Source organism: Neopelma chrysocephalum, unplaced genomic scaffold, assembly GCF_003984885.1.
Source record: "Neopelma chrysocephalum unplaced genomic scaffold, ASM398488v2 Primary Assembly neopelma1_347, whole genome shotgun sequence".
Lineage (NCBI taxonomy): Eukaryota > Metazoa > Chordata > Aves > Passeriformes > Pipridae > Neopelma > Neopelma chrysocephalum.
In genome coordinates this window covers 605,748-632,669 of record NW_020898011.1, presented here as the reverse complement: position 1 = coordinate 632,669, position 26,922 = coordinate 605,748, and the positions used below count along the sequence as shown (strand labels likewise).

The 26,922-nt window shown below is 41.6% G+C and overlaps 1 protein-coding gene across 2 annotated transcripts in view; it reads right to left on the bottom strand.

Annotated features, from left to right (window-relative positions):
* The window catches only part of CUNH10orf90 (chromosome unknown C10orf90 homolog), a 65,663-nt gene extending 41,459 nt beyond the window's left edge, over positions 1-24,204 (bottom strand). For both annotated transcript variants that reach the window (XM_027705701.1, XM_027705702.1), the window contains exon 1: positions 23,982-24,204. In XM_027705701.1, coding sequence (XP_027561502.1) covers positions 23,982-24,147 — 166 coding nt within the window. In that variant the 5' untranslated portion in view covers positions 24,148-24,204. The remainder of the gene's footprint in view (positions 1-23,981) is intronic.
* Between the last annotated feature and the right edge of the window lie 2,718 nt (positions 24,205-26,922).

Here is a 26,922-nt window from a genome sequence, read left to right as displayed (position 1 = left end):
AAAACCAAGAGCAAGGCAAACTCTGGAGTTCCTTCATGTCAGAGATACGTTAGGGTTAGAAAAATTTGAATAATACATTGAAACAAGAACACTAGATGTGCCAGAAAAGAAAGTAGCCAGGAGATAGAGGCAAACAAAGGAGGCAAGTCCAAGCTAAATCCAAATTTAAATTTTCTGGGTTCCACTTATCTCCAATTTTAAGATATCCTGAATACAATTCCTGCTTCAGAGCCTTGCACTGGGATTCCTTAGTACCTACTGTCACATTATTTGGTTTATTGACCACCTAATGTCCTTTCAAAAGAAATTTAACTAACAGAAACATTTCATACAGAAGGAGCTGATGGAAGGACTCCTCCAATCCCTCTGAGAGTCCCCTTCCCAGCACGTCATTAAGGCACCCACATTTAAGGTTCCACATCCATTTCTGGAAGTTCAGGAATGCTTGAGACGGCCAGAAAATTCTTAAATGACTGTAAACATGACAAACACAATGCATAAGCAAACAAAGGAAAAGTAGTTCTGCAGCCAGAAATTATATTTATGAAGAGTTATTTTGTGCTATTATGTACATTTATGTAAAGGTCATAACCCGCAGAGGCTTTGATGGTACAAATGGATTCTGTAAATAAAAATTCCACCCATGTTCCTCAGAACTGGTGGCAATTACAAAATGCACACATTAGCCCAGAGCTGCTTGTGCTTAGTAAGAAATGAGAGCTCGAGGTAATTGTTTGGCCTCAGGGACTCAATGTTTCCTACATTTACCTGCTTTTGAAAGAGCTTAACTTTAAGACAAGAAACTGTAGGGAGGACAAGAGAAAACCTGTGCACTGTCTCTTACGCATTTTATGACTCAATATATGTCCTGATGCAGGGATTTTTTTCATGATGCTTTGGCTTAACAATGGTATTTATTGATTTTTTTTCCCTTTTAATACTCTTAATACAGTGGTGAGTCCAGAAAATGATGTGTGCTGCGGGTACAAATGCTTTTGTTGAGGCATCAAAGCAGTGATTCCAACACACACCTAAATTAGTCCCATTTTGTTCCCAAAACAAAGGAACAAGATGTTCACATGAGCCAAATTTGACACCGAACGATTTGTACAACAAAACTAAACTCAGTGGAGCACCAGTCATGTCAACTTTAATAGAGACTTTTCATGTTACTTCTGTACAATAGAAGCATTTGGTTTTGTGTAATACTTGGGATTATTATTTCTTTCTGGAAAGTCCTTCCCATTAAGTGCTGTGATTACAGACATCAGAAACTGCCTGATGATAGGGGATGCTAAAACCAAGTTAAAAAAGTCAGCATTCACAATAGCTAAGATTTAAATAACTACGAAGCCTAAAAAGTTCTGTTTCTAAGTCACTAGTCTGATCACAAATAAATAGTTTTATTTTGCATAATTTAAGAATTCTATGCAGCTCTTCCTAGTTTATTTGAGTTGCCACTGACTTGCCTCAATTCTAAAGCTAACAGCTCTTCACACAGCTGAACTTAGTAATTATTCCACCACATAAAACTTTTCGGTTGGTGAATTATTACCTACATTTACCTTTTGAAGGGAAAGTAAAAAAACAAATCTCTATTCATCACACGCTTTTACTGCGCATCCATGACTTGTTTGATCTTGGAATTACCCCTTTTGAATTCCATGACAACAGGTTTAGAAACACAGATCATGCCAGAGATTAAAACAAAAACGTTGTCATATGATCATAAACCAGGGCATGGTGGATTTTGGGTTTATCACGAGACTCAGTAGAAGATAATTGGCAATTGCCTTTTTTCTTCTTTAATCAGTCAGGCTTTCAGTTCAGAAATGGAGGTGCAGAAAAGCTTGGGATTGATGCTTAAACGTTAAAGCCCTCAAAGCTTTAACTTTGCATCTTTTAAATGCCAGAAAAGTAGAATTTTCAAGCTCTCTTTGGCTGTGGGTGTCACCCGGATGGGAAGGAGCCAGGTTGGGAACTGTCTGCACCCACCAGCCCCACCAGGCTGCTTTTCAAGGAGCACTAACCTGCTGCCTAGCAACCACCACAACTGATGATTGTTTGTATATTCCATTTCTTGTGCAAGACTAAAAGCTCAGATCCCAAATTATTGCATTCAGCAACATCAGGGCTGTGACTGATTGAGAAGAAAACGCATTTTCCTTTACTTGCTGCAGGTCTTCCTCGCTCTCCAGGGTTGCATTTGTAAAATATACACACACGCCCCAACACACTTTGATGCAAGACCAATTGGAAAAATATTTCAATACATGAATAGCTATTTTCAAAATATTCATCCTTTAGAGGATACGTCTGTGAATAAAGTCATTCACACACCTTTACATTTTAATGATGATGTCACTAAGATTGATACAGGAGCAAACACAAAGGGCCACGTTCTCCTGGGCAGGAGGATGTTGCAAAGCATGACACAAATGTGCTGCAAAAAACTTTTCCCTGTGTTTTAGAAGTCCTGATTTTTTCCTGATTATTATTATTTTTCCTAATTATTATTTACTGCATGTGAAACAATTAAAGAAAAACAAACACACAGAACAAAAAATCTGACAACCCTTTTGCACTGTGCCCTCTGCTTGATCAGATTGTATCCTGATTTCCAGGAGGAATTTGATTTATGCCTTATCCTTTTTTATGCCCAGCCTTGGGCTTTTGAGCTTGTGGCCTCTTTGGAACAACATGACAGAAGGGTCGATAGCTGATCTCTAAAGAGCTCCCCACAAAAATCAATGGCTTTGTAGAAATGAGAGGCTGCCCCAGGGAGAAGTTCACTGGGTTTCCCGTGTTTGATCCATGACATTCCTACCAGCTGGGCAGGACACATCCCTCATGGGGGGTGTTGCTCCTTGTCCTGGGAGCAATGAGGAGGGATGGGGGCAGATGGAAGAGGGAATGGCCAAGGAGACAGGGGAGAAGAGCACCAGGGTGATATTTGGGTCTTGGCTCGTGGGCTCTGCCACAGAATCACAGAATGTGCTGAGTTGGAAGGGACCCACAAGGATCATCGAGTCCAACTGCTGGCCCTACACAGGACCCTCCCCAAGAGTCACAGCATGTGCCTGAGAGTATCATCCAAACACTCCTTGAGCTCTGGCAGCCTTGGTGCTGTACCCACTGCCCTGGGGAGCCTGTTCAGTGCCCAACCACCCTCTGGGGGAAGAACCTTTTCCTGAGATCCAACCTAAACCTGCCCTGACACAACTTGAGGCCATTTCCTGGGGTCCTGTCCCTGGTCCCCACAGAGCAGAGCTCAGTGCCTGCCCCTCCTCTGCCCCTCCCAAGGAAGTTGTAACTACAGTGAGGTCTCCCCTCAGTCTCCCCCAGCTGGACACACCAAGTGCCCTCTTGAAATGTCCTCTTCCTTTTTAGCCTGTATTTTCATTTTAATATTTTTGCTTTCAGTCTCTAAATAAATATTGAATCTCATGCTAAGATTATGAAAATTATGGGGCTTAAAGAAAAGTTAAGTGCTGGAGGCCAACCTAGTGATGCCATAACTGCTAGACCCCAGTATTGTGGCACCTTAGACATAATCATGTACAACATCTGTCCTGTTTTAAAGTCACGTAGCAAATCACTCCTAGTCATCCTCCTAAATGTGCCTATGATAGGCACAGCATTGGATATCCAGATTTTATCCCAGAGAATACATGGAATAATGCAGTGAGAAGGAATAACTGAACAGCTCAGAGTAACCAAATGCTGAAGTGACTCCCTCTCAAAGGCAGAATTAAGTGGCTGTGGATGGTTCCCACCACCCCCACTTGGTTTGTCCTACAGTTGTTCTTTTCCACGACAATCTCTGATCCAGAGCCAGCACATAAACCATTAAATAATTTAGCTGCACTCTTCATCCAGCACTGCTCCCCAAGCCAAATCCTGGCCCTTCTCAGTTTCAGCATTTCCACTGAGTGCTTTGGGACAAGGATTGATCTCAAAGGTCTCTTCAGGTCCACCAGTTACAGGAGACAGACTTTGCTGAATGTGCTTTCAAAAACCTCTTTGGTCATTATCAATATTCTCTCTAACATTAACTGCCATTAAATCCTGTATCTGGAAGCTGCAAAATGACCTGTAGGACATTCCCAAGCATTTTCAAGCTTAACAAAGAGCATGTTAAGAGCTGCTGGTGACACCAGTGCTCAGGTGGGTCCAGTTGATGGTCTGTCTGAAGCCCAGGGCAGTGAACTTTGCACTGGGAGTGTGCAGAGAGCCAGTGCAAGCCTGGATGCTTTGGCAGAAAAGAAGATCAGGTGGAATTTTCTTTTAGGAGAGTTTCAGCTGGAAATTAGGATACAAAATTCTGCAGCCTGTCTAACACTGCTACAGCCCTCAATTTTGAGGTCTCCCCTCTCCATTTAGGGCTGGCTCCCAGCTGGGCTCTCTCGTGATGCAACACAACTCTCCCCCCTCACCTTCTCAAAGCCAAACTAAAGCACCAAATAAAAATTCCTTGGAAAAAGTGGGCATGTTATGGAATAGGCTGTAATTATTAACCTGAGCTCCTTGCAATGGACACACACTGTGCCAGTGGATTAGTCATTGCCAGTCACATGAACTGAGTTAGTAATTGTTTGTATCAGCAACACAGTGCCCAGTTCTACCTGACTCCTGAATCCCGGTGCAAATACAGCTCCCATCCTTTTCCAGCCAGGCTGAGCTCAGGTAACTAACACATCACTGTGGGGACACCTTTCCCTGTCACTCAGGTGCTGGTCCCACACCTTCCCACTTCAGAGCAGTGTCTTGGCTGAATTCCCAGCCACAAACCCACTGCAGTTGGTGTGAGAGGCCAGGGAAGTGCTTCATTGCCACCAAATGTGCTGTCCCTCCTTCCAGAAATAACAATTGCACTTCCCCTCTGAGCAGCATGTCCCCTTCCCCCTCCTTTCTACAACTACTCTTCTTTTTTCTCCTGATTTTCTTGGACTGATAGGCTTAGGTGGATGTCTTTATTGGATTACTTGGACTTACTTTGGTTAACTTGCAGGGGCTTTTTTTAGGAAGAGATGGGCTTTTGGCTGTTCTGTTTGCTCTTTTTTTAGTTTGTAATGGACCTTTTTTTACATCCACTCAAAAAAGTTACCTTGGTGACTTTTATATCCAAAGGGAAAATGGAGAAGAGCCTGGTCTTTGCTGGGACACATATAAATGTGTGCTGGGAGCACTCCAAGAGCTGTCCCACCACGAGGAGGAAAACAAGCCAGTTTTATTTCAAACCATGGGCCATGGAGCTTAGTGATCCTGTATTTTCTTTCCCATAACACTTCCACGCAATCTGGATGGTGAGAATGATAAACAGATGTGTACACACAGGGATTGAATCTAGAGAGCACTGCATTATTTAAGAGAATTGAGGAGAAAAGGCCAATATTTACAACAGCAGTATTTACTGTAAATTAAAATCCAACCAATCGCAGCCAACTTGAGAGAGAAACACTGCAGGGACACCTGCAAGGGCATTGGGTTAAAGATTTTGTCCTCCTTAAACAGACTAAAACCCAGGCTTTCAGTATAGTGCCTTTTTAAACGGCAAAAGAAAATTAAAGTACACTCAGAAGTATGTATATTTTGTGGGTGCTTAGTGGGATAGAAGTTATCTGTGACATTAAAAAAAAAAAAAGAAAACAAAAATGTCAGCCACTCATGTTATTTTAATTAAAAGGGCAAAAATGTTCCTCGTATCCTAAACTGAAAGCACCATTTTGGAAGATCAGTCTGCTCTATATCACACTGATTTAGAACCATCTTATTACTCCAAATGTGTCACTGCATTAGTTAGAGGAATGTTGCAATTAACACCTTGGCCAGAAATTCAATGCTGATAGATATAAAAACGTAGATTTATATATTTCATTCAACATTGAAGGAAAGTTTATTAATTCACAAGCAGGTGGATTTTTCTAATTTATCTAGGTCTTTTTATACTTAAATAAAATACTGAAATGAGCTCAAAATGTTTCTGTACCCTGGGTATACCTTGGTGTTTCTGCCTGTGGTGGCCATTGTAAGGACACTTGGATTTCCCCAGGGTTTCCAAGGTGGAGGGTTTGGGGTTTTGTTGTTGTTTGAAGAAGTTTTTGTCTTTTGTTTTTGGGTTTTTTTTCCCCTCAGAGGGCACTGCCAGGTTAGGTCCCTGCTTTTTAAAAAGTAGTGGCTAAATCAAGGTGTTATTGACTTCCTTGCAACTAGACAAGGAGAAGTTCCACCATTTTCAAACCTTATTCTTCCCAGCCTCTTCTTTTCTAACAAAGCTCCCAGTTAGTGGTTACTTATTGGCAGAGCTGGATTAAGGTCTTGTATGAACTAAACCCAAATTATTCACGCTTGGATTCCTGGCATAAACTCCTCCTTCTGGGAGCCAACCCCAAGGTTAGCTCCACCAGGCTGGGTCAGAACTACCAGAGGAAGAAGCAGGGAGGAGAGGTTATGTGGTGTGAAGTAGTGCTGTAATAAAATACACGATTTCCCTGCCTGAAGAGTTCCCAATACCTGTGCCTGCAGCAGGTTATGATAACAGCCTCTGCTTTGTGTGAAGAAATAAACAGCTTTGTGTTCCTGACCTCTAGCACATGTAACCATGAAATCAGAGTGCAATTGTAGTTATTTGCTGCTTTTTAGATATTCATTTCTCTTCCCTGGTGCTTAAAAGGGCTGGCTGAAGGCAGCTTATACTAGATTAGGCTTCCAACACTTTTCATGCGTTACAGACTCCAAAGACATTTTTTCCCTCGCAGAAGGTGAAAGTGTTGAGTCATTTCTTTTAAAGATCTGTTGGGGTTTTTGCTCATAAAATGAGAGGCAGCACTCAAGGCAGGGCTAAGCGAGGCACAGAGTCCAGCTGCAGCTCCCACATCCCCCCGGACTCAGGGCCCGGCTTTCCTCCCTCGTTCTGTTCACCCTTCCCTGGCTTAAACCAGCCAGGCACCACCATCTTATCCCAGATCACAACGTGGATTAACAAGGGCTCATCGGATGGAACCGTGTGCCAGGAATAATTAGGGTTTAAAATGCAAGAGCCTGGCAGGAAGGGATTGTCATTTGTGGAGCCAGTCCGTTTAATGGAGAAATAACCCGTGTTTTACAGGAGCGGATAATTTGGCAGTCACAGTCTCAGGGGCTCAGAGACATAAAATACAACCTCATCAATGTGTAAGATTAGGAGTAATTAGCCCCTATATGGTAAAGTCATCAGCTGGAAACTCGACTCTGTCTGGGGACTTTTTGTAATGGTGCCTCAGGGACAAGTGAGATGGGACCTCTGACTTCCCTGATTTGGAAGGGACTGAGACCTAATTAAATCTGCAAAGACGCAGTAACTGCATTAAAAGGGATTTTTAAATATGAAGCATATTCCCTTTCACTAAACAAACTAGGTATAATACACCCTGGAACAGGGAGAGAATTAATCAAAAGACACTGAGCCAACAGCTGCTGTGAGGCTGCCAAATGGAAGATGATACAGGATTATCCAGAACTGAAGAACATTTAATAAGAATTGAAGAATATTTATAAGAATTGAAGAATATTTGTAAGAATTGAAGAATTTTTTATTTTTTTTTAAGGATAAGGTTTTATTTCACTGTGGTGAAAATCAAGCACATCACGCCCAGTCTAAACCCAAGAGAGTATGTTTTTTTAAAAATCTGTTTCTCTAAATCCATAACTTATAATAAACACTGATTGCTTTACATAAATAAAAGCTAAATCTCTTACAAAAATAATGTATAATTTACTTTTTCACTCATTACAAAAAAACCCCACACTTGCATAAAGGGGATACACAGAGCTATTATATTTCTGCTACTGAGTTCCATAAAGCACTTCACATCTTCCATTTCCTTTAAAAGGTTTGGCTCTTTGTACTGGAGAAATGAAGGATTCTAAGTGAGCTTCTCAGCAATGATTGCCTCATTTACATGATCTATCTTCTCCCAAGCCAAAAAAAAAAAACCTCCCTGGACGTTATTAACATTTTTCTACCATAACTCAAACACTCTGCACTGTGTCAATGCAGAGCTGGATCATCAAAGCCTGGAAGTTAAGAGGAAAAGTATTTTAAGAGTATGAACTAAGAGTGGACCAACAGAAATATACTGATGGCAAAGAGAAAAAACTACTGAGATGACACATGTAAGTTCCCACACTTCATCATGCTGCTTAAAAAGAAATAATTAAAATGGCATCAAACTCATGTCTAGGCAGGTCACTGCTGGAAGAATTTGCCATCTGCCCAAAACCTTCAAGATGACTTTTTTCTTAAGTCTTAGAAGCAATTTGATCCTTGCATGTATGATGGTGGTGGGGCTATATTTTTAATGTATTTGTTTCATAAAAGAATCACCCTCCACCATTCCTGCCTCGAATCAGTGTTATTTATACTGAAATTATCCACCATTTGGGGTTGCCTGGAGAACTGGGAACTTGAATCCTTATTTCAGCCAAACTTGGTGAAAGGATATTAAACCAAACCAATGAATACATTGTCCCAGAAAATACACCCACAGCCAACTGTACAACTAAAAACATGTTATTAACATGAATACCAAGACAATTCACTCAAGAGAAAGCACCTCATGCAAACCAGCCCCCAAAATGAAAGAGGTCACCATGTCACCTCACTGGGGATGTGGGTTTGAGTTAATCATTCAGAGACTGTTATCATAGAGTGATAAATTTGTTTGGGTTGGAAGAGACCTTAGAGCCCATCCCATTCCATCCCCTGCCATGGGCAGGGACACCTTCCACTAGCCCAGGTTGCTCCAAGCCCCGTCCAACCTGGCCTTGGACACTTCCAGGGATGGGGCAGCCACAGCTTCTCTGGGCTATGTGCAGAGAAACTCAAACACTCCCATGGGCTGTGAAAATGAATCCCCCATCACAAGCATTGATAAATGGATTAGTGCTTTCCTTTAATTACAGCACATGTATGAAATGGTTTCTCCTCTGCACCATTTGGTCAATGAAGTTCCACCAGCAGCTATATGGAAAAATTCTTTGCAAGAAAAGAAAATATAACCAGTTGCTCTGTTTTTAGTAGAAGAGCATGATGAGCTTGATGGCCAGTCAATCACTGTGAGAAAAATCAACAGCATTCTAAATGCTCTGGTATTTCAAGCCTTCAAGTGACCTTTCGAGAGGATTTCAGTTTGAAAATACAATATGAGGAAAAGCTCTGATTGCAGGATTCATCTTATATCCAAAGCCTTTACTAAATGTCTCTTGCTAGAAATGTAAAATAAACAGCAGTGGGGATCAAAGGTAGGGAAAAATGAAAGAAAGTAAAGGTGGGCTGGTGCTTTATCTGGATCAAACTACATATATAAGTATTTGTCTTCGATTATGTGTGTTGGAAATATCCCTCAGCTTTCGGGAGGAGATCAATCTCTCCTCAGGTAGTCAGACAAACTGGGAAAGACAAGGTGGATACAGGAAAAAAACAAGAAACACTGTCACAGAAAAAAAACAATCCTACTCCAACAGCACAGTCCCCGTGCTGGAAAATGCAGTGGAAAGTAGGAAAATACAGAATTTTACTAGGAAAACCCTGGAGAATAAGGAGGAGGCTGCAAAGAAAGCCTTGCCCATCTACACCAGAATAGAACAGCACAGTTAATGCTTTTAAAGTTGAGAGAGTTTTCCTGGTTGTTTTTTTTCATGGGTTTTTATGTTTTTTTCCCCAACTAAAAGCCGAAGAAAAGTTGGTTATAAAAGCCTCTGTATTTTTGGACAGAGTGGAGAGAGAAAATCTCAGGTTTAAAAAAAAATAATTTGAAAGAACAGTGAAGACAAGGAAAGCTGCATTTATACCTGAAGCATAAAAATAGCAACCAAAGCAATACACTGTGTGAGTTCAAGTAAGAATATATAGTATAGAAATGCTGAGTAATCCAGAATGCCAGCTTAATTTGAAAAAAAGGGATATTGCTATCACAGGCATCTCAAAAGTATGATGGGATTAAGATACATCGGTGGACAATATAAAAAAAATAAACTCAATATAAATTATGTGGAAATGACAGAAGACCAAGTTGACAAAGGAGCACAGCCAAGAACCAAGGAAAATATACAGTAAACCAGGTAAATAAATAAAATACAGCAGTGCCTCTAAATCTCCTTAAACACAGTTTGCATCTTAAACCAGCAGAACTATACTAAGAAGTAATATTTTCCCAGAATGTCCCAGAAAAGGGAATATTGGTGCAAAATACTGGCACTAAATGAGTTGGGACTCGTCAGCAAAAGTCAAAAGAGAGGGAATAGGGTAGAGATGGACAAGAATAACAAACATCTTCAAAAGATGCGTAGGAAGAGATGTGGGAATGTTACAAGATAATTTTTCTGCACAACATGCAATGAAATTGTGAACCTGAATGACCAGAGTCAGGATAAGGCTGTAACTGGACCCTTGCTCTGGCCCAGTGCTGTTATTGTGCTCCCATCACTATATAAAAGACACTGTGGGCATCCTTTAGAAATATTTAGGAAAATAGGACATTAAGAAATAATGCAAAGATGGATTTGGAGGGGGGGGTTGTTTTTGTCTTGGGAATTTGGGGTGGGATTTTGGTTTTTTGTTTGGGTTTTTTAATTTGCTTTTTTGCAGACCATATATACACAGTTAATGGTGTACTACAAGGATTCATGAATGTGAACAACTGCAGTGTTTTACTTGGGAGATCATAAAATCAAAGAATAGTTTGGGTTGGAAGGGACCTTAAAGCCCAACCAGTTCCACCCCCTGCCATGGGCAGGGATACCTTCCACTAGCCCAGGTTGCTCCAAGCCCCATCCAACCTGGCCTTGGACAACTCCCTTTTTACATAAAGAGAATTTCAAAGAAAATTCTACCCTTCCCAAGGAGTAAATTGATCCAATAACTCCATTACACAATTATTTATAGTGTATAAATCACAACAAGAAAACCACAACAAAAGGAGTTCAGAGCTGCAGTTCTCTTTGATGCATATTTGCAGAGGAATTCTATAAATTAACAAAACAGAAACAAGCTACTGATGCCAAAACAACATACACTGGGCTGAAGAAGAAACCTCTGCTCTAAAATAAAAGCTAAGCTGTTTATTGAAACACAAAGCAGCAAGTCAAGGCTTTTGCCCATCCCATATTCTGGGATAACAGTCTAGAGAGCAAGGTCAGAAGTTTAATATTCCTATTGATGTTAGGAAACAATGACAGATTTATTGTAAAGATTTGTCAGCAACAGCAGCGAGGTCACAGTGCCCCAATAGACAGAAAATGTTCATCTACCTGTACCCCCATTACAGCTGCAGGATAAACATTCCCTTACCCAAGCCCTTGGCTTGAGAAAACATGTATTTACCTCATAAAGCTGTAATTCTGCATCAATATTCAGCTAATTGGAGGTTTCCTGTCATTAATTTGGATAATATCCATTCATCTCACATAAATAGCTTCTAGCAGCTTCTTTAATTTAACCTTGCTTTTAGCCTTCTTTTTTTTCCTGTCATGCAACCAGTAATTCAGTGCCCACAAATGACCTCCCGTGCCACGGTCATGCCATAACAATCAATGGTAAGGATTTCATAAAACAGATTAAATTCTACAGCACTGGCTTGGGTGAATCAGGAGAATGTGTTCCTTTTAGCTGCTCAGAGTTAATCTTTGATTTTTAGCTGAGTGCACTGCATTGGAAAGAGTAAACTGGGGACACATTATACTTTTGTTATATATTTTTGTTGCTTACATGGCTGAAATGGAAATAGAGCCGTAGCATCCATGGCACAAAAGCTGACTTTTAAAGATTTTTGCCTCTTATCTCAATACTTAAAATAATATGTGAGGAGAAACTTCCCATGACAACGTGTTTCTGTATAAATTTTGAGATTATTACATTATACTCTAATGATTATACTTTCTACCTTGTGTCACATCAGATCAGATTGAGGCAGAGCTGAGGATAATGTTCCCACAAAGATTTAGAGGTGGTAGATGATTCCAAAGTAAAAAATTACCTCCATCACAGCAAATCACATAACATGTTTTGTTCAACACTAAATTATTATTCACAATTTAAATTAAGGATTGCAAGGGAAATTCATTCTGAGCCTTTTCCATTTCCCTCATACTCACAATTTGGCTAATGAACCAAGAAACCAATTAGTGAAACATCTCAATTTATAGCAGGTTGAGGCAATCCTTAGCCAGGGCACAGTTAAAAATCCTGCACTGTGAAAAGAAGACTTTTCATCTTCAGAAACAGCGCTGGGGAGTTAATGAGCCCTCTTGAAACAGAGCATCAGTGATGCCATTTATGGCTGCCCCACCCCTGGAAGTGTCCAAGGCCAGGTCAGAGCAACCTGGAATAGTGGAAAGTGTCCCTGCCCATGGCAGGGGGGTGGAATGAGATGAGCTTTAAGGTCCCTTCCAACCCAAACCATTCCATATTTCTATGATTCTTTACAGATTTTATGATCCACAGCTCAATCCTTCTTAATAGGTGTCTCAGGTAGTTTCTCTAATTATACATAAATGGCTCATTAAAGGGATAAAGAAACAGGAGATGGACTCTAGAACTGAGATTCAGAAGTGTATTTTCCTGTTCCCAGAACAAACCCATTAGCTGGGTGGGAGAGTGGGGCAGGGAAACAAAAGAGGGTTTATAGGATGAAAGCAAGCACATAAAGGAATAGGGAAGGCAACCCACTGCTTGAAGGAATTCTTTCCTCAAGAAGCTGCTCATGCATTTAGGACAACAAAAATGTTAATGTACTTTAATAAAGTACATTAAAACATAAGAGCGGGAAGTTCAGCCAAGACATTCCCTCTGCTGTTGTCAAACCAGAGGAGGTAACACGGAATACAGCCTTGTTTGCTAAGCCCTCTCTCTTCCATGAGGTTTCCATCCCTTTGCCACCTGTTTTTTAACATTGTGTTATCATCCTTGATTAAATTAATTAAACAGATATGTTTTTTCCTGCAGAAGATTTGTGCACAAGTGCCAGACACGAATCAGTTGCTTCTTCCTCTATTAAACTGAGTCAAATCCTTACATCCTTACCCAGGACCCTAAAATGTTTCCCATCTTCCAATCTCCTTACCATTTCTCTCATACCTCAATCCTCAACATCTTGAAGTCAAATCCATTCCCACCTCTCCAGGCACATCAGCCCAAATGCAACTAACTGGGGTGTCTCAGAGGAGGAGTCCCCTGAGTTGGAAGAGGGGCAGAGTCATAGGAGTGTGCAGGGATCTCTAAAAGACATGGAATTTTTTGGAGGCACTGCCTGAATGGAGGCATTTCTCTCCTGCAGCTCAGTTAAGCGCTTCCACAAGTCATTTGGGAACAACCCATCCCATATTCCAGTAGTTCTGTGTGTGTACTTCACAGTTTCCCAGGTTTAGAGGAATTTCAACAGGAGAGCACTTCCAGAGATACTCTGCTGATACCCTTTCTGGCAATCAGACTGTGCAATCCCAGTTGGAAAAGCAGAGAAGCAAGAGAAGGGAAGCACTTACATGGGAAGTGGGGCCTGCCTGACACATTTGAGTGTCAGGGTTGGACACGATTCAGGAGTTGTGTATAGGCACGCTCAGATCACTACAAACAGCAAGTGCAAGGAATAATTGGAACTACTCAGACATTATTGAGCTGCAATCAACTAATCTCTTGGGAAAGAAACCAGGAGTCATGAACAGCTTAAGGTAAACACGAGAATAGGGAAAAAGGAAAACAAGGATTAGGCTGTGTAAGGAACAGAATGCATTATGGAAAGTACAGTAGCAATAACATAATCTAGTGATGTCCTAAAGTGTTGGTCCAGTACTGATTTGTGTCTGTGAAATTTTAAGAGGACTTAAATTGATTAGGAATATTTGTTATTTTAATCCTTTATGTACTAGGTACCCCTATAGCAACAATTTGGGAATGGCCAATAAGCATAGGAAGCTTGTTTTTTAAACTCAGTGCCATCAATAACCACAACTTTGCCAAAAAAATATTTAATTTAAATGCAATAAAGAGCTTATCTAAGGCTTGGGCTCAGTTTGATGCTGGGTGGTAGAAGTTCAGCCTCTCCCTTTTCCTTAGAATAGCAAAGAAAAAGGAGAATGAACTTGACTTTATGTACAGCAGTGGTAATTTATGAGAAGCATGAGACAGTAATTGAGCCAGGAGTAGAAGTGGAAGTCTCCTGTGACAGCCTGTAATTGTCAGAGCTCCAGTGAAATGCAGCAGACATGGATCAAGTAATATTTTGAATGCCTGGATGTACCTGTGTCAAACCTGGCCTCCAGACCTCTGGAGATCTGCTTCTCACTGCAGTTTGGTCCTTCCACTTTAAAACAGAAAACATTACCCATACATCTTTCTGGTTATTTCTCCACTTTATGCTGAAAATATTTCATAAAGAAGTGCATAAAAAAATTCCATCCCCTTAGCAACTGGGAAATTCCTGGTTGAAGCGGTGATGGGAAAGATGGGGCTCTGGGAATGTTAGAGGCAAGCAAGGATTCTGTGGGTGTGAAATTGTTGCCAATTATGTCTGATGGCTGGCTGCACATGTTTTTGCTGAATGTGTTCAGACTTACTGTGGAAACTGGCCTGAAGTATTACGGAATTTTGGAAACCCTGATTAAAATAAATGGCGTTCAAGACACTTGTACTGCAGAGAGACCCTGGAGTCCAGGGAGAGCTCTGTATGAGCAGGATGTGTCAGACACCAGAACAACAAATTAAAGAAAGGAGTCGGCTCAGGAAATATTATTGCTGGTTTCTGAAAACAAGCTGAAACACAGTTGCTACCTGAGGAGCACAAAGGGGAAGAGAAAGAACATGGGAAGTAATAAAGCAGAGTTTGGATGTGAGAGGCAGAGCGGCTCACTGCAGATCCCAACAGTACACGAGCACAGGTGATTGAGACTAAATCACTCCATGACCCTCTAGGCTGGGAGGGTTGGAAAGGCAGGACCAGCATGTGAGAAAACCCCCCTTCCTCACTCTTCCTTTATCTGCCTCTCCCAGAGCCAGGGCAGGACTTCATTTCCCAGCCTGTAAAACGCAGGCAGCAACCCAGGTTTCCTTGCAGCTCACTGAGCTGTTCCTCAGGTTTCTCCCTGCTGGCTCTTTCTGACCTTTCTGCTTCCCAAGCTCCTGGAAGGAGCCACTGAAACAGATCTTTCACTTTCCACGAGCCTGTCAACCCTGCATTCAGCCCTGTTCCCTTGGAGGCTTCCACAAGCCTTCCCAGTGCAGTCCTGTTCAATCTGGAAGAGGTTTGCAGGGAATGACAAAATTTAGGAGTCAGACTTGCCCCAAACAGGCACTGCAGGAATCACGGAATCCCAGAAAGGTTTGGGATGGAAGGGACCTCAAAGACCATCTCATTCCATCCCCCTGCCATGGGCAGGGACATCTTCCACTATCCCAGTGCTCCAGGAGCTGCGGTCCTGCCCCATTGCATCCCTTGCTCCTTGTTCCAGCCTCACAGGGTGAAAGCAGCACTGGAAATGCAAGTGGGGGCCCTTCTCACAACCCCCCACAGACCCTGAGCAAGAAAATCCCCCCTGGTTTTATGGAAGAGGGCTCAGAGACTCCTTTACAAGCCCTTTTATCTTTCCACCTGTGAGAGAAAAGGGACCTGCAGTGGTGTTTGGCTCCTGCATCCTCCTCCCACGTACAATAACCAAGCCAGCCCACATTTCCCACAGGACAGAAGTACATGAAAGCTATTTCTATTAACTCAGCTGCTGGTGGAAGGCTTTGTGTGCTGCTGAGGGAGGTTTTGGCTGTGGGCAGGATGGCAGCACAGAAATTGTCATCAACCACTCGAAGGGGAGTCAAGAGACCAATGCAAAACTCGGTCTCCTGCCTCCACAGAGGACACAAAAAGAAAATGAAACTTTATTTAATGGTCTTGTGGTGCCACTGTGAATGTAGGTATCAAGGAGACATAAGTGTGGTTGTATCAGGGATGACTCCCTGGGCCATGGCTGAATGTTGTCTTTAAGGCACATCTTCAGCCCTTTGGTGGAGGAACAGGTCGTTTTCCCAAACATAAAAGTACTTCTCCTTTGAGCACAGAAGCATTTCTCTGCTACCTTACCCATAAACACTTGGGTTAAGCTGCTGTTCTAAAATGTTTCTAGGTAATGTCATGACAGTTTCCTTTAAAGAGTTTTATTTCACAGCTAAACTGCTGGCTTGTATTCCAAAATCTCAGCTACAAGGTTCTGCAGGTTTTGGAGAGTCTTCAGGATTAATGTGCTAAATTTCTGCCTCTCACACTCTCCTATCTGCCTTTTTCACTCATCCTGCTCCGAGGCATTTCTCCAAGAAGGTGATTTTCCTTCCTGCTCACTGTACCTCTGGCAGAAAATGCATTGGAGTCAACTAATTAAGTACAGTTGTACTGCACATCCAATATCAGTAATAATATCAGGCAGTAACGTTATGTCCGCTGTGAGAACAGGCTGCAAAAACATCATACCTGTCATACATCACTGGGGTAATGATTTGATGCATCTGTGCTGTTAAATCCTTCCTTGGCAGTGATTAGCAAGCAACAAAGTCTGGCAAATATCTATGGGAAAGAGGATACTGTAATGCTGAAGGCAAGGATCCTCTCCCCATGGGCTGTCCTTCCCTGGGTTTCTCCCAGTCACACGACCAAAATCTTGTATATCCCAGAATTTCAAGATCTAATCTCACCAATCCTAAATCAGCTTACGTTTTTATATATGCTTTTATTTTTTTCCCTCCCAAAGGATCCCCGAGTCCTTCACAAGCTACAATCGTAGAATGATTCAAATTAAAGCCTTTCCCGAGTTTAGTTTTAATTCTGGTGGAGTTAATTTAATTGAAGACATATTGATAACTTGCCTTCACTACCCATTTCAGGGAGTAAAAAAAGGGAAATCTTAGCTAAGCAAAACAGCAAAATATCCACTGATAGAGAATCTGTGAGAGGCTCAAAATGCAGTGCATGTAGCCAGTGTTTCTCCTCAAGTGCAGAGAAATAAATAAAGAGATTTTTTTGTGAACAAAGTTCACAAAACTCTTTTAGAGCATGCAAAACCCAATACCCTGCTCATCAAGCTGTGATCTCTACCACATGTATAAAACCTATGGTTCTCAATGACCCACTTGTCTTCTAAGGTCCACAATTCCCAAAAAATAGTAATGAAAAGAGGCAAAAAATATTAAGTATAATAATAAAACTGTAAGTATAATAATATATATAAAAAACCCCTAGACATAGGCTCCTATAAATTGTCAGTGCCCATGGCCAGGTTCACTTGGGCACTGGGGGATGCAAACACAAGACTCACATCCATCTCCATTAATATTTTTAGTCAAAGGTTAAAGAACAGTAAAACAAACTAAGCTGCCAGAGAAAATACATATTAGCATTTAGATTAACAGTTATTATCTCCATTTCCCATCACCAGACAACAGTGAAATGTGTGATGATGGTTTTAGATATTTTTTCAGAGAGGTTAAGGGGTCCCTGAATTCAAAGGGCTGGGAAACACTGGCCTGTGAGATAAATGGCACTGGCTCTGGCATGTGCTGTGTACCCTCAATACATCTGGACTCCAGTTGGAATTAAAATTCATATTGCAGCAGCAATTAAAAGACAGAACTAGGTCATGAGCTGTTGTTCAAGGCAATATGCAGAGAGAAAAAGAAGACTGAAAGAGGAAAAAAAGGGAAAAAAACTGAAGCAGGCAGTATCTGCCTTAAAAAAAATTCAGCCTTGAGAAATTCTGAAATAAAAGATAACAAAAAGAGGATAAAATAGGGAAATAAGAGTTTGGGTTATTTAGCTATGGGCTCACCAAGCAAAGGCTGTTGCCAGTAGGCAGTTCTCAGGCTGCATAATGACATCAACTCTTTTATTCCACATGGGAAGGATTGTACAAGAGATCCATCCTCAATGCCCTCTCTGTATATCACACCCAGTGCCACAATGCACGTTGTAGTGTCCACATCCAATTCCAGACAAAGAAAGTGAGAAGGAAATCCCATTTCTTCCATTCCTTTCTTAAAAATGGAGATATTTTGTGCAGTTACCTGCAGGCTGGCACAGACCCTCCCTGCAGACAGCTCCTCTGCTTCTGCAGTACTGCACAGTATCACTAATGAAGGTCAGGAATTTACTGGGTGTCTCATTTTTATTCAGTCACATGAGCAAAAAGATAGTTGAACAAAATTTTAGCAAAGTGAGAACCAGCCACATAACGTTGATTAAACCTTGTTTGCAGTATAATTTACCCTTAAAGGTGACCTGCTAACAAAAACTTACTACACACACAGAAAAGTGCCCCCTTTCTCCAAGACTTTGCAGAAGAACTTTACCTGTTAAAGTTTGATATTATTGAAAAAAAACTAAAAATAACTTTAAATGCTCCTCCTCAGCACCCAAAAACATCAGTTGGTGGTTTCAGAAGACACAGCAGGCAGAAGAATGTAGAGAGCCACTGTGTGTGGCCATGGGCTGTGCCTTGCCCTGCTTTCCCATGGGAACTCCCAAGCCAAGCCATGCCAGGTATCTTCCCAATCTTCCCAGATGTTTTGTACTCGACCTCCCAGCTTTATTTTATATGTTTGCATCACTAAGAGACACCAGAAGTCTAAATCAATGGAAGCACAAAAATAAATTTAATCCATTCAATTCAAACAGATTTGAAACACAAACCCCAAGGTGCTCCAGAGCACCCACAAAGACCTCCAAGGTCATTGAGTCCAACCTTTGACCAGCCCTAACCCTGACAAAGAGAGAGATGAGAATGTCATGTCGGTGATCACAGAAAACACCTCTCTCATATGCAGTTTGTATGCACCATGAAAAACAACCCAGGCTGCTCCACATGGCTGCACACGTGATTTTTGATACCAAATGAGCTGAACCCTTCTAGAGCACATTTTGGCCAAGTTTTAAGGACTTTTCAATAAATTTGCATGAAGATATTGTGCAGTCAGTGTTACCTCCTGCTCTGTCTTCTGCTGCTAAAAACACTTCTTTTTTTCCATATGTTTATCCTGTGCTATACTACAGACAAAAGGGAAATTGTATCCACATTCTCTTGACTCAATTCTTCATCTTCCAAAAGATGGCAAAAGTAAATGGCAATAATTTCATCCCCGTTTATTGTATGTTTGTTCTGCACCATTATGTGCTCTGTCCCTTATAAATCCTGCACTGATGGTCTTGAATCATCAGGAGAGGTTTGTATAAAGGCAGCAAAGGCGTATTTTCAGTTGTTTGTGACACATCCCTATGCAGGAACCTAATTATTAATGGTAACATACCATCAACAAGATACAGCACTCAAAGAGAGCTGTTTATACTTTGCATAGAGGGGAGGAAAGATAATCCATGCTCAAAATAGTGGTCATTGCATATTCCTGACAGTAGTTTCCCAAAATTTTCCCAGCTGTTCCCAGTGGAGTGTCAGGTGTGTGACTGACGTGTTACACCATCACAGGACTGCGATTAATGAGTGTTGCACATCACTGATGGAAATCTGAGGCATGTTTGAGCCTGGGACCACACACAGAAAGAGGTTTGAGTGTGACTATCCTCTGCTCCCCTCTCCCTCTCTGCAGAGGTACCGAGGCAGAACTGTCTCAAGAAACAAGAGCAATGTTTCAACAGCCTTGAAACCTGCCCTGGGGGGACACTGGTGGGGGTTGTGCTGGACCACAAACAGGGTAAGGACTGTTACTAACTCTGCTCCTCCAGGCCTGGCTGCTCTCAGACTGGGATTTACAGGAAAGGAACACATGGAGAACCAGTAAAAACCTCTATTTTAAGAGTGTGCATTGCAGTTTTACCTGTGCTGTTGCCATACGTTAAAGTGCGACACGTACAGTCACATCAGCACAGCTTTTCCACTTCAAATCCCAGAATCCTTGAGGTTGGAAAAGACTCCCAAGATCATCAAGTCCAACCTGTGCTTGATCCCCACCTTGTCACCCAGCCCAGAGCACTGAGTGCCATGTCCAGTCATTCCCTGGATACCTCCAGGGATGAGGACTCCACCACCTCCCTGGGCATTCCTCGTGGCTTCTGCCACTTGGAAGCTGCTGCTAAGCCTGTAATTAAGGTAATTATGTTGGTTTAATCTTTTGTTAAGGTTAAAGACCAGACTGAGCCATCCACAACATCTTGTGCTGTGACTGTTCCCCTGTCACACACATGGCACTGCTGTCCCCAAGGTCCTACACACAGCAAACATGGCAATTCCCATCACAAGGACAGGCTGGACCATGGAACACATCCTCCTCTCCAGAGCCAGTGTCCACACCATGCTGTGTTAGATGAAGTTTAACACGTGGTTGTGACCTGGGGGGACCAATCAAGTCAGTGGTTGATGTTCCCAGGGCCACACTTGCTGACCTTGCTCAATCCAGACCCTGTGCAGGCTGCACCCTGGCTTTTCCAGTCCTCCTGCTTTCTCTGTCACAGTTTCTCAGCCACAGCTGCAAAACAACAGCCAGAATATTTCCTCTACTTCAACTTTAAAACTTGCCTTTTATTTTGTGTAGTATTTGGATTTAGAACTGAATGTTGGTATTGTTTCAAATATCATCTAACTACTGTTTATGCAACTTTTTCAGTGGGAAATCTGAACACGTGTCTATGTTGATGCAGCAAAGACCATCCACAGCAACACCCACAGCCAGGCAGAACAGCCACATGCACTGCTGGTGTGTCACCAACCCCAAAGAGCAGCAAAATACATCAACATTCCTTTGGGAATGCTGTCAAACCGTGAAAAACCTGTTCTTACCATCCCTTCCAACATGCACACCCAGAAATTTGCTCTCACAGAGATTTCAACCTGTGGAAATAGCTGAGACTACACATCCCCCTGCCTCATGTGGGAAGCAGAGAGACAGGAACATCCTCTAATCCTGGAATCAATCCAGTTGGAAGAGACCTCCAAGATCATCCAGTCCAACCTTCAATCAAATACCACCAACCCTAACCCTAACCCTAATGAAGAGAGACATGAGAATGTCATGGCAGTGATCACAGAAAACACCTCTCACACACACACACAAAACCCCAACTCAGGCTGCTGTACATCACTGCCCACATGATTTTTGACACCAAATGAGCACATTTTGGCCAAGTTTTAAAGACTTCTCAATAAATTTGCATGAACAACCACCTCTAAAATTCACAAAAGGTAGAAAAATTTAAAATAGGCACTTGACCTCTGCCCGTTGCCAGAGGGAGATCTTTAAACAAAAATAGCTGCATGTGAGGTTTTTTATACAATTTAATAAAGGAGAATGGATGGATAAAAAAGTACCCTCCAAACCATGGTCATAAAATTCAAGTTGATGTGCTACCAATGCTTGTGGGATTCTCCAAGGATTAGGAATTGACCACACGGGCAGGGTTCAGGGGACAGAAGGGGACTTGCCTGGAGAGACTTAATGCTCCTGTTGGGATTCTGTATGGAGTAAGAGAAAGGAAATGCTGCTGCCAAGGACCACTCCAGTCTCTCCCTGGCTGCAGCTGCCAGTCTGGCCTTCCAGCCTCTTGGCACTGGGGACATTTTACTGCCTCCAGCACCCTCATGTCTGTGAGAGCCATGTAGTCTCAGCACTAAACTGTTCCTGTATCCTATCTCTGTGCAAATAAACACTGAGAATCCACTTACCTCATTTTCAAATATAAACCACCAAAATCTTTGCCATGTCTTTGCCAAAATCTTTCAGCTGATGAAAGAAAATCAGCTCATTCTTGATATCCTCGTGCAGCCAACAAAAAGCCAAAAGGGTACTTAATACCAACTTCACTTACGTTTTTGATGCCATCTGGAACCATTGCATTTTAACTTGACTTCTCTCTTGGCCCCTTCGGGGTGCACACAAGAGAATATTCCACCCCAGGAAGCATCTTAACACAGTAAGGACTGCAAAGGGTGACATCCATACTCACACCACCGCTGCTGGCACCAGCACAAAAACAGCTCTCCACGGCTTGCAGGGCACCACGAGCAGTTCATGACTATTTATACTTCTCAACCCCATTGTGCTGAAAGCTTTTAAGTAATTAGTTTCCCTCATTAACAGATGCACTGCCTGGGGAAGGGCACACAGGTGCTCCCAAGCCCCATCCTGGATTACAGGGCAGCAGGACACGGGCTGGAAGGGGGGAGCTCAGAAATGCTGAGCTGGGCTGATAAAAATGGGCAACACAACCCCCACATCTAAATAAAAATGGGTTATTTCCACAGCAGAACTGCAGGTGTTATTTTGGCAAGACCACAAACCGTAACAGCAGCAAAAATATTCACAGGACATTACCACAAACCTCATGTATTAAAATAGATAAACAGTATCTGTCAACATCACCTTTAAGAGATACTTAAGAGATATCAGGTGTCACAGTGGGTTTTTTGCTCAAGTTGCAAAAAAAAAAAAAAAAAAAAACAACTAAAAAAAGGGAAGTTTATATATCTCATGGACCAAAAAGTGATTTGCAAATGTGGTCAACAGGGTGAGCAGTGCTATTCCACAACTCTAATAAAACACGTGGAGTTTGTACCTTCTCCCTGACACATCTAATCCATTATTCCATTTTTCTCTTTCATACTTTCAGAGGGAAAACCGGACATTTGGTCAAGTCTAATTTAATATTATCACTAATGCATTCACACACATCACTAAAAGCCGTGTTTCCAAAATTGCACTGCAGACAAAACCAGGTAAAACGCTGTTATCTCCCTGGAAAAGCTGGGCCTTGTGCTACAGCACCTACTGATGGGAGGCTATTCAAAGCAACAGGATTACTTTTCTGAATAAGGATTACTCCCATGATTAAGGAGTGCAGGATTACATCCATTGTTTGCATATCTCCTGTTGTTTACATATCCTTATTTTCACCTCTTGGATTGTTTTTTTTTCCCTTAAAACACAGGGCATTTAATTACTGTCAGCATTAGATATCATTATGCTGTACTTTTATCCCTTCAAAATTTTGGCTGGTTTTTGGATGCCAAATAAAATGCCTTTGTGATCAAAACAAAGAAAATAAAGCAGAAGCAGCAGAATCTGGACTCTGCAATTAAAAACAAATAAAAAAGACAGAGAGCCTTGTTATCCACAATCGACTCATTCATGATTCATTTCACGTTCATGCTCCTACCCGTGGCCTCTGCTCTGGGGAGCTGATTGTTTTTATATCAATTTTTTAATTGTGCCAAATACTGAGTTACCTGAGAGCTCTCAGGCACTGCTGACAATATCACTACTGGAAAATAACAGAACTCAGACAGCTGAAACAAACAACACAGGTAGGTTTGCTGATAATGATTAATAAAGTAAAAGACTTTGAAGTTTTTCACTTTATAAAGAAGTGGTGAAACTTCCTTTAGTTCATTGCTGACATAACCTTTACATACAAAATATATCTCCTTCCTCTCCTCAGGAAAACAACGTTACCAAAGTTTTTCCACTACTTTATCACACAACAGAATATTTGATTCATGGTAAGGATTTAATGCAGGTCTCAGTTCCTGTTCCCAACCCAGTCAGAAATGTATTTAACTGAATAAAGAGCAACAATAAAAGTTACACTTCCAACAGGGAACTAACTTCTTTTATGGAAAATAAAACTCCTTTCAGATTCTTGCATGTGACACTGAATTATGTTAGTCTCAGCTTGGAAAAATCAGACTTGGAACATAAATATACCTTGTTTTAGTAGCGTGCTACAGGGATTTGAAAATTTAATTAGTATGAGATAATTTAAGAAGGCTTGATCATAACTTTTGTGTCTGCTCTGTAGGTACTGCTTACATACTTCTGGAGTTAAAAATAAAGGTATTTCCTGCCTTTTTAGGCTTTCCTAAGTCACTTTAAAATCGGAAAGAATACAGACTGTGTTTAGAAAGACGTGTGAAAAGAGAAAAGAGTTTACAGCAGGCTCAGAAAAACATCAGAAGTTGCACCAACTTACCGAAACAAGCAGTTTTCTCCCAAGAAGCAAAGTTTATGGTCAGGTACATCTGAGTTACAAAGGACTGTGTTCCCCGAGTCGGTTTTGCACAGGGCTTAACCTGGAAATCCAGCCGGGCGTGTCGGGCACAGCGGGGTTGCGGAGCTGCTCCCTCTCCCGAAGGCATCCCGGGCTCTCCAGGGCCATGGGGTGGGGACAGCCGCCACTTGTTGCAGCGGTGACAGGGAAAGCCAGGATGTGCCAGCTCGGGGCTGCGAGGGCATGAATAATTCACCCTCCCACCTCCCGCATCAACGCGCTGCTCTGGCAGCTCCAATGGAGCAATTCATTCCAGCCTTTGTCTCCGGGGAAAAAAAAAAAAACTCGCTGGATTAACAAGGGTTATCTGCGATGATAAAACCCGGGCCTGCTGATTTATTTAGTCTGATTGGGGAGAATTTGTATCCCTAAACGCACGGAATACAAATTCAGCTGTGCCTCCTCAACCTGTTTGTCTGCAGCAGCAATATCTGCCTAAGGCACATGAATGTCTCATTTTCTTCACTTGAATATTGAGCTGGGCTCACTGTTTCCAAGTGCTTCCCTAGCAAAGTTAAGGGGAAATCTCCAAGTCCACACATATTTCTGGAATGACCTCTTGGACTTTTCAATAGCTAACACCTGGCTTCCAAAATGTTCCTGTTTTGAGTACAAGACATGGAAAAAAACCAACCAAACAAAAAAAAACCTACAATGAAAGCCAGCAAATTCATTATTCACTTTAAAAAAATACTCATACTTTGGAGCGTTATTTTTAAAAGGTTTTGAAGGTGATATTTTAATTTTTAGTGTAAGTATTTTAAATAATTAGCAGTAGCACTATTATTTTCCTCAGTATTTGTCTGCAAATCTACAATAACTGAAAATAATAACAAAATAATCTTCCTTCTGGTTAGTTGATCGCAAAACTAATAATTGAACATGAAGGATTTTTAACCAATTACCTATTTAGTCATACAGTGCATTATAAACAAATATTTATATAATTTTATCTGACACTGCTAACAGCAGCCCTGGAATATTGTATTTTGTTCTTCCTCTTCTAAACAGAATTGTAGGAAAGAGTTATTTGAACTCAGTAAGGAAAAAAAGTCTTAAAAATATGTGATTCAAGCTGGTTGCTGTCAAAAAAGATATTGAGAGTTAACTTGATTACAGTGCACCAAGGGCTTTACAAGGAGAAAATACCTCAGACAGAAGTACTTTTTAGGTACATAGCTTTTTGGAGACACTGATTACCTACTTCAAAAATGTCCTGAGTACACCAGTGACCTCTACATTGCTGAGATACCTTTCTAGAAAATATGCCTTTGCCAAACAAACAGCAAAAAAATGACTGGACTCAGAACTTAAAATGCAGAGAACATAAGGACAAATTCCTTTAAATCCTTTCAGCATTGTGTTGTGCTCATGTGGTTCATTGAAGTTTCCAGCAGGTACCTTCCTATCAGGCTGCATGGAGTGATTTTAGTAATCTCTAAATCAAAAAGATTTGCCATGATTTCAAGATTTCACCCAGAGAACCATTACATTGTAATGCAAATGAGGCTGATGAATGTTTCATGGCAGACTTCAAAATGTTTGCTGCTGAGCCTTTCTAGAACAACCCAGGTAGATGCACTTTTCCTCCCACCTTTTTTCATTATTCCAGTTAAGACAAGAAAGAAAAACAACTTGGGGCACAAGGACATGAAATAATTTGATTTTGCCTGAGAACTTAGAAGTAAAACTTATTTCTGCCTCTGATATTCTGACTCTAGACTGGTTTAGACCGAGAAAAACACGAGTGTAATTGGTGTTTGATGTAGGTGGGATGAGTGACTTTTAAGACTTTGATCACCGGCTTAAAACTGCAGCAGGGACAGAAGGGTTTGTGATTATCTGCTAGATTTTGGCACAAACCAGGATCTGCTGTTTCCTCCAGATTGCAGGTGCAGTAGGGTTTCGAGGAGGTGATTACAGAGATCACTGCTGAGGTCACCCCCTGCTATGGTGGGCTTGTAACAACAGCCAACAAATATGTTTTCACCTGCACTAAATGTTGGAAATGTCCTTTAGGATATGTGCAGCTTTGAAGGAAAGGTTGTGCTGAAAGGGAGGAGATATCCAGGCAGATATTGGCCAACTCAGCCCTTGGAAACATTTCCCGTCAGAGATGGAATTTGCTCCTCGCTCTGTCCGTATAATGATATCTCTGGCTGCAGCTGGGAAGGGGATTATGCAGGTCAATATGAGCAGAACAGCTTCAGCAGGGAAATTGGCATTGTCCTGCAACTCCTCCAGAGGTCTCCAGGTGGATGGTGAACAGGAATGAGTGCAGGAGGTGGAGAGAAGGACAGGGAATAGCTGTCTGGTGATGCTATGGGAGTTTTGCCTGCAAAAAAAATTGATTGACACAGTTGTAGCTCAGACTCCCTATTCAGACAATGTCACATATGCAAGTCAGCGACAAATTATGCTTGACTGTGCTTGAAAGCTACAGAAATGTTGAGTACCACGAGCAGGAAGATGGGGCTCCTATCCATTGCCATCAAAATATCATCTTTTAGTGCTGTTGACAGTTTAATAGCTACTTCTGTATGTTGGAGAGCATTGTGAAGTACTGCCACTATATTATTAACCTAGGCTGGAGCTTTTCTGCAAATGCAGAGCAACAAACCACGCAAATGGAGCTTCTGAAATAGTTTAAGATTAAAGGAGTGCTGTTCACAACATGAATAGGATCTCTCTAATTGCATTTCAGGAGGACCCAACAACACCTTAACCCCTGATTACATTATCATATATTTTCTCAGATCATACATTCATTAAGGTTGGAAAAGACACCTAAAACCATTAAGCCCAACCATTAACCCAGCACTGCCAGTCCCTCCACTAAACCATGTCCTCCAAGCACCACATC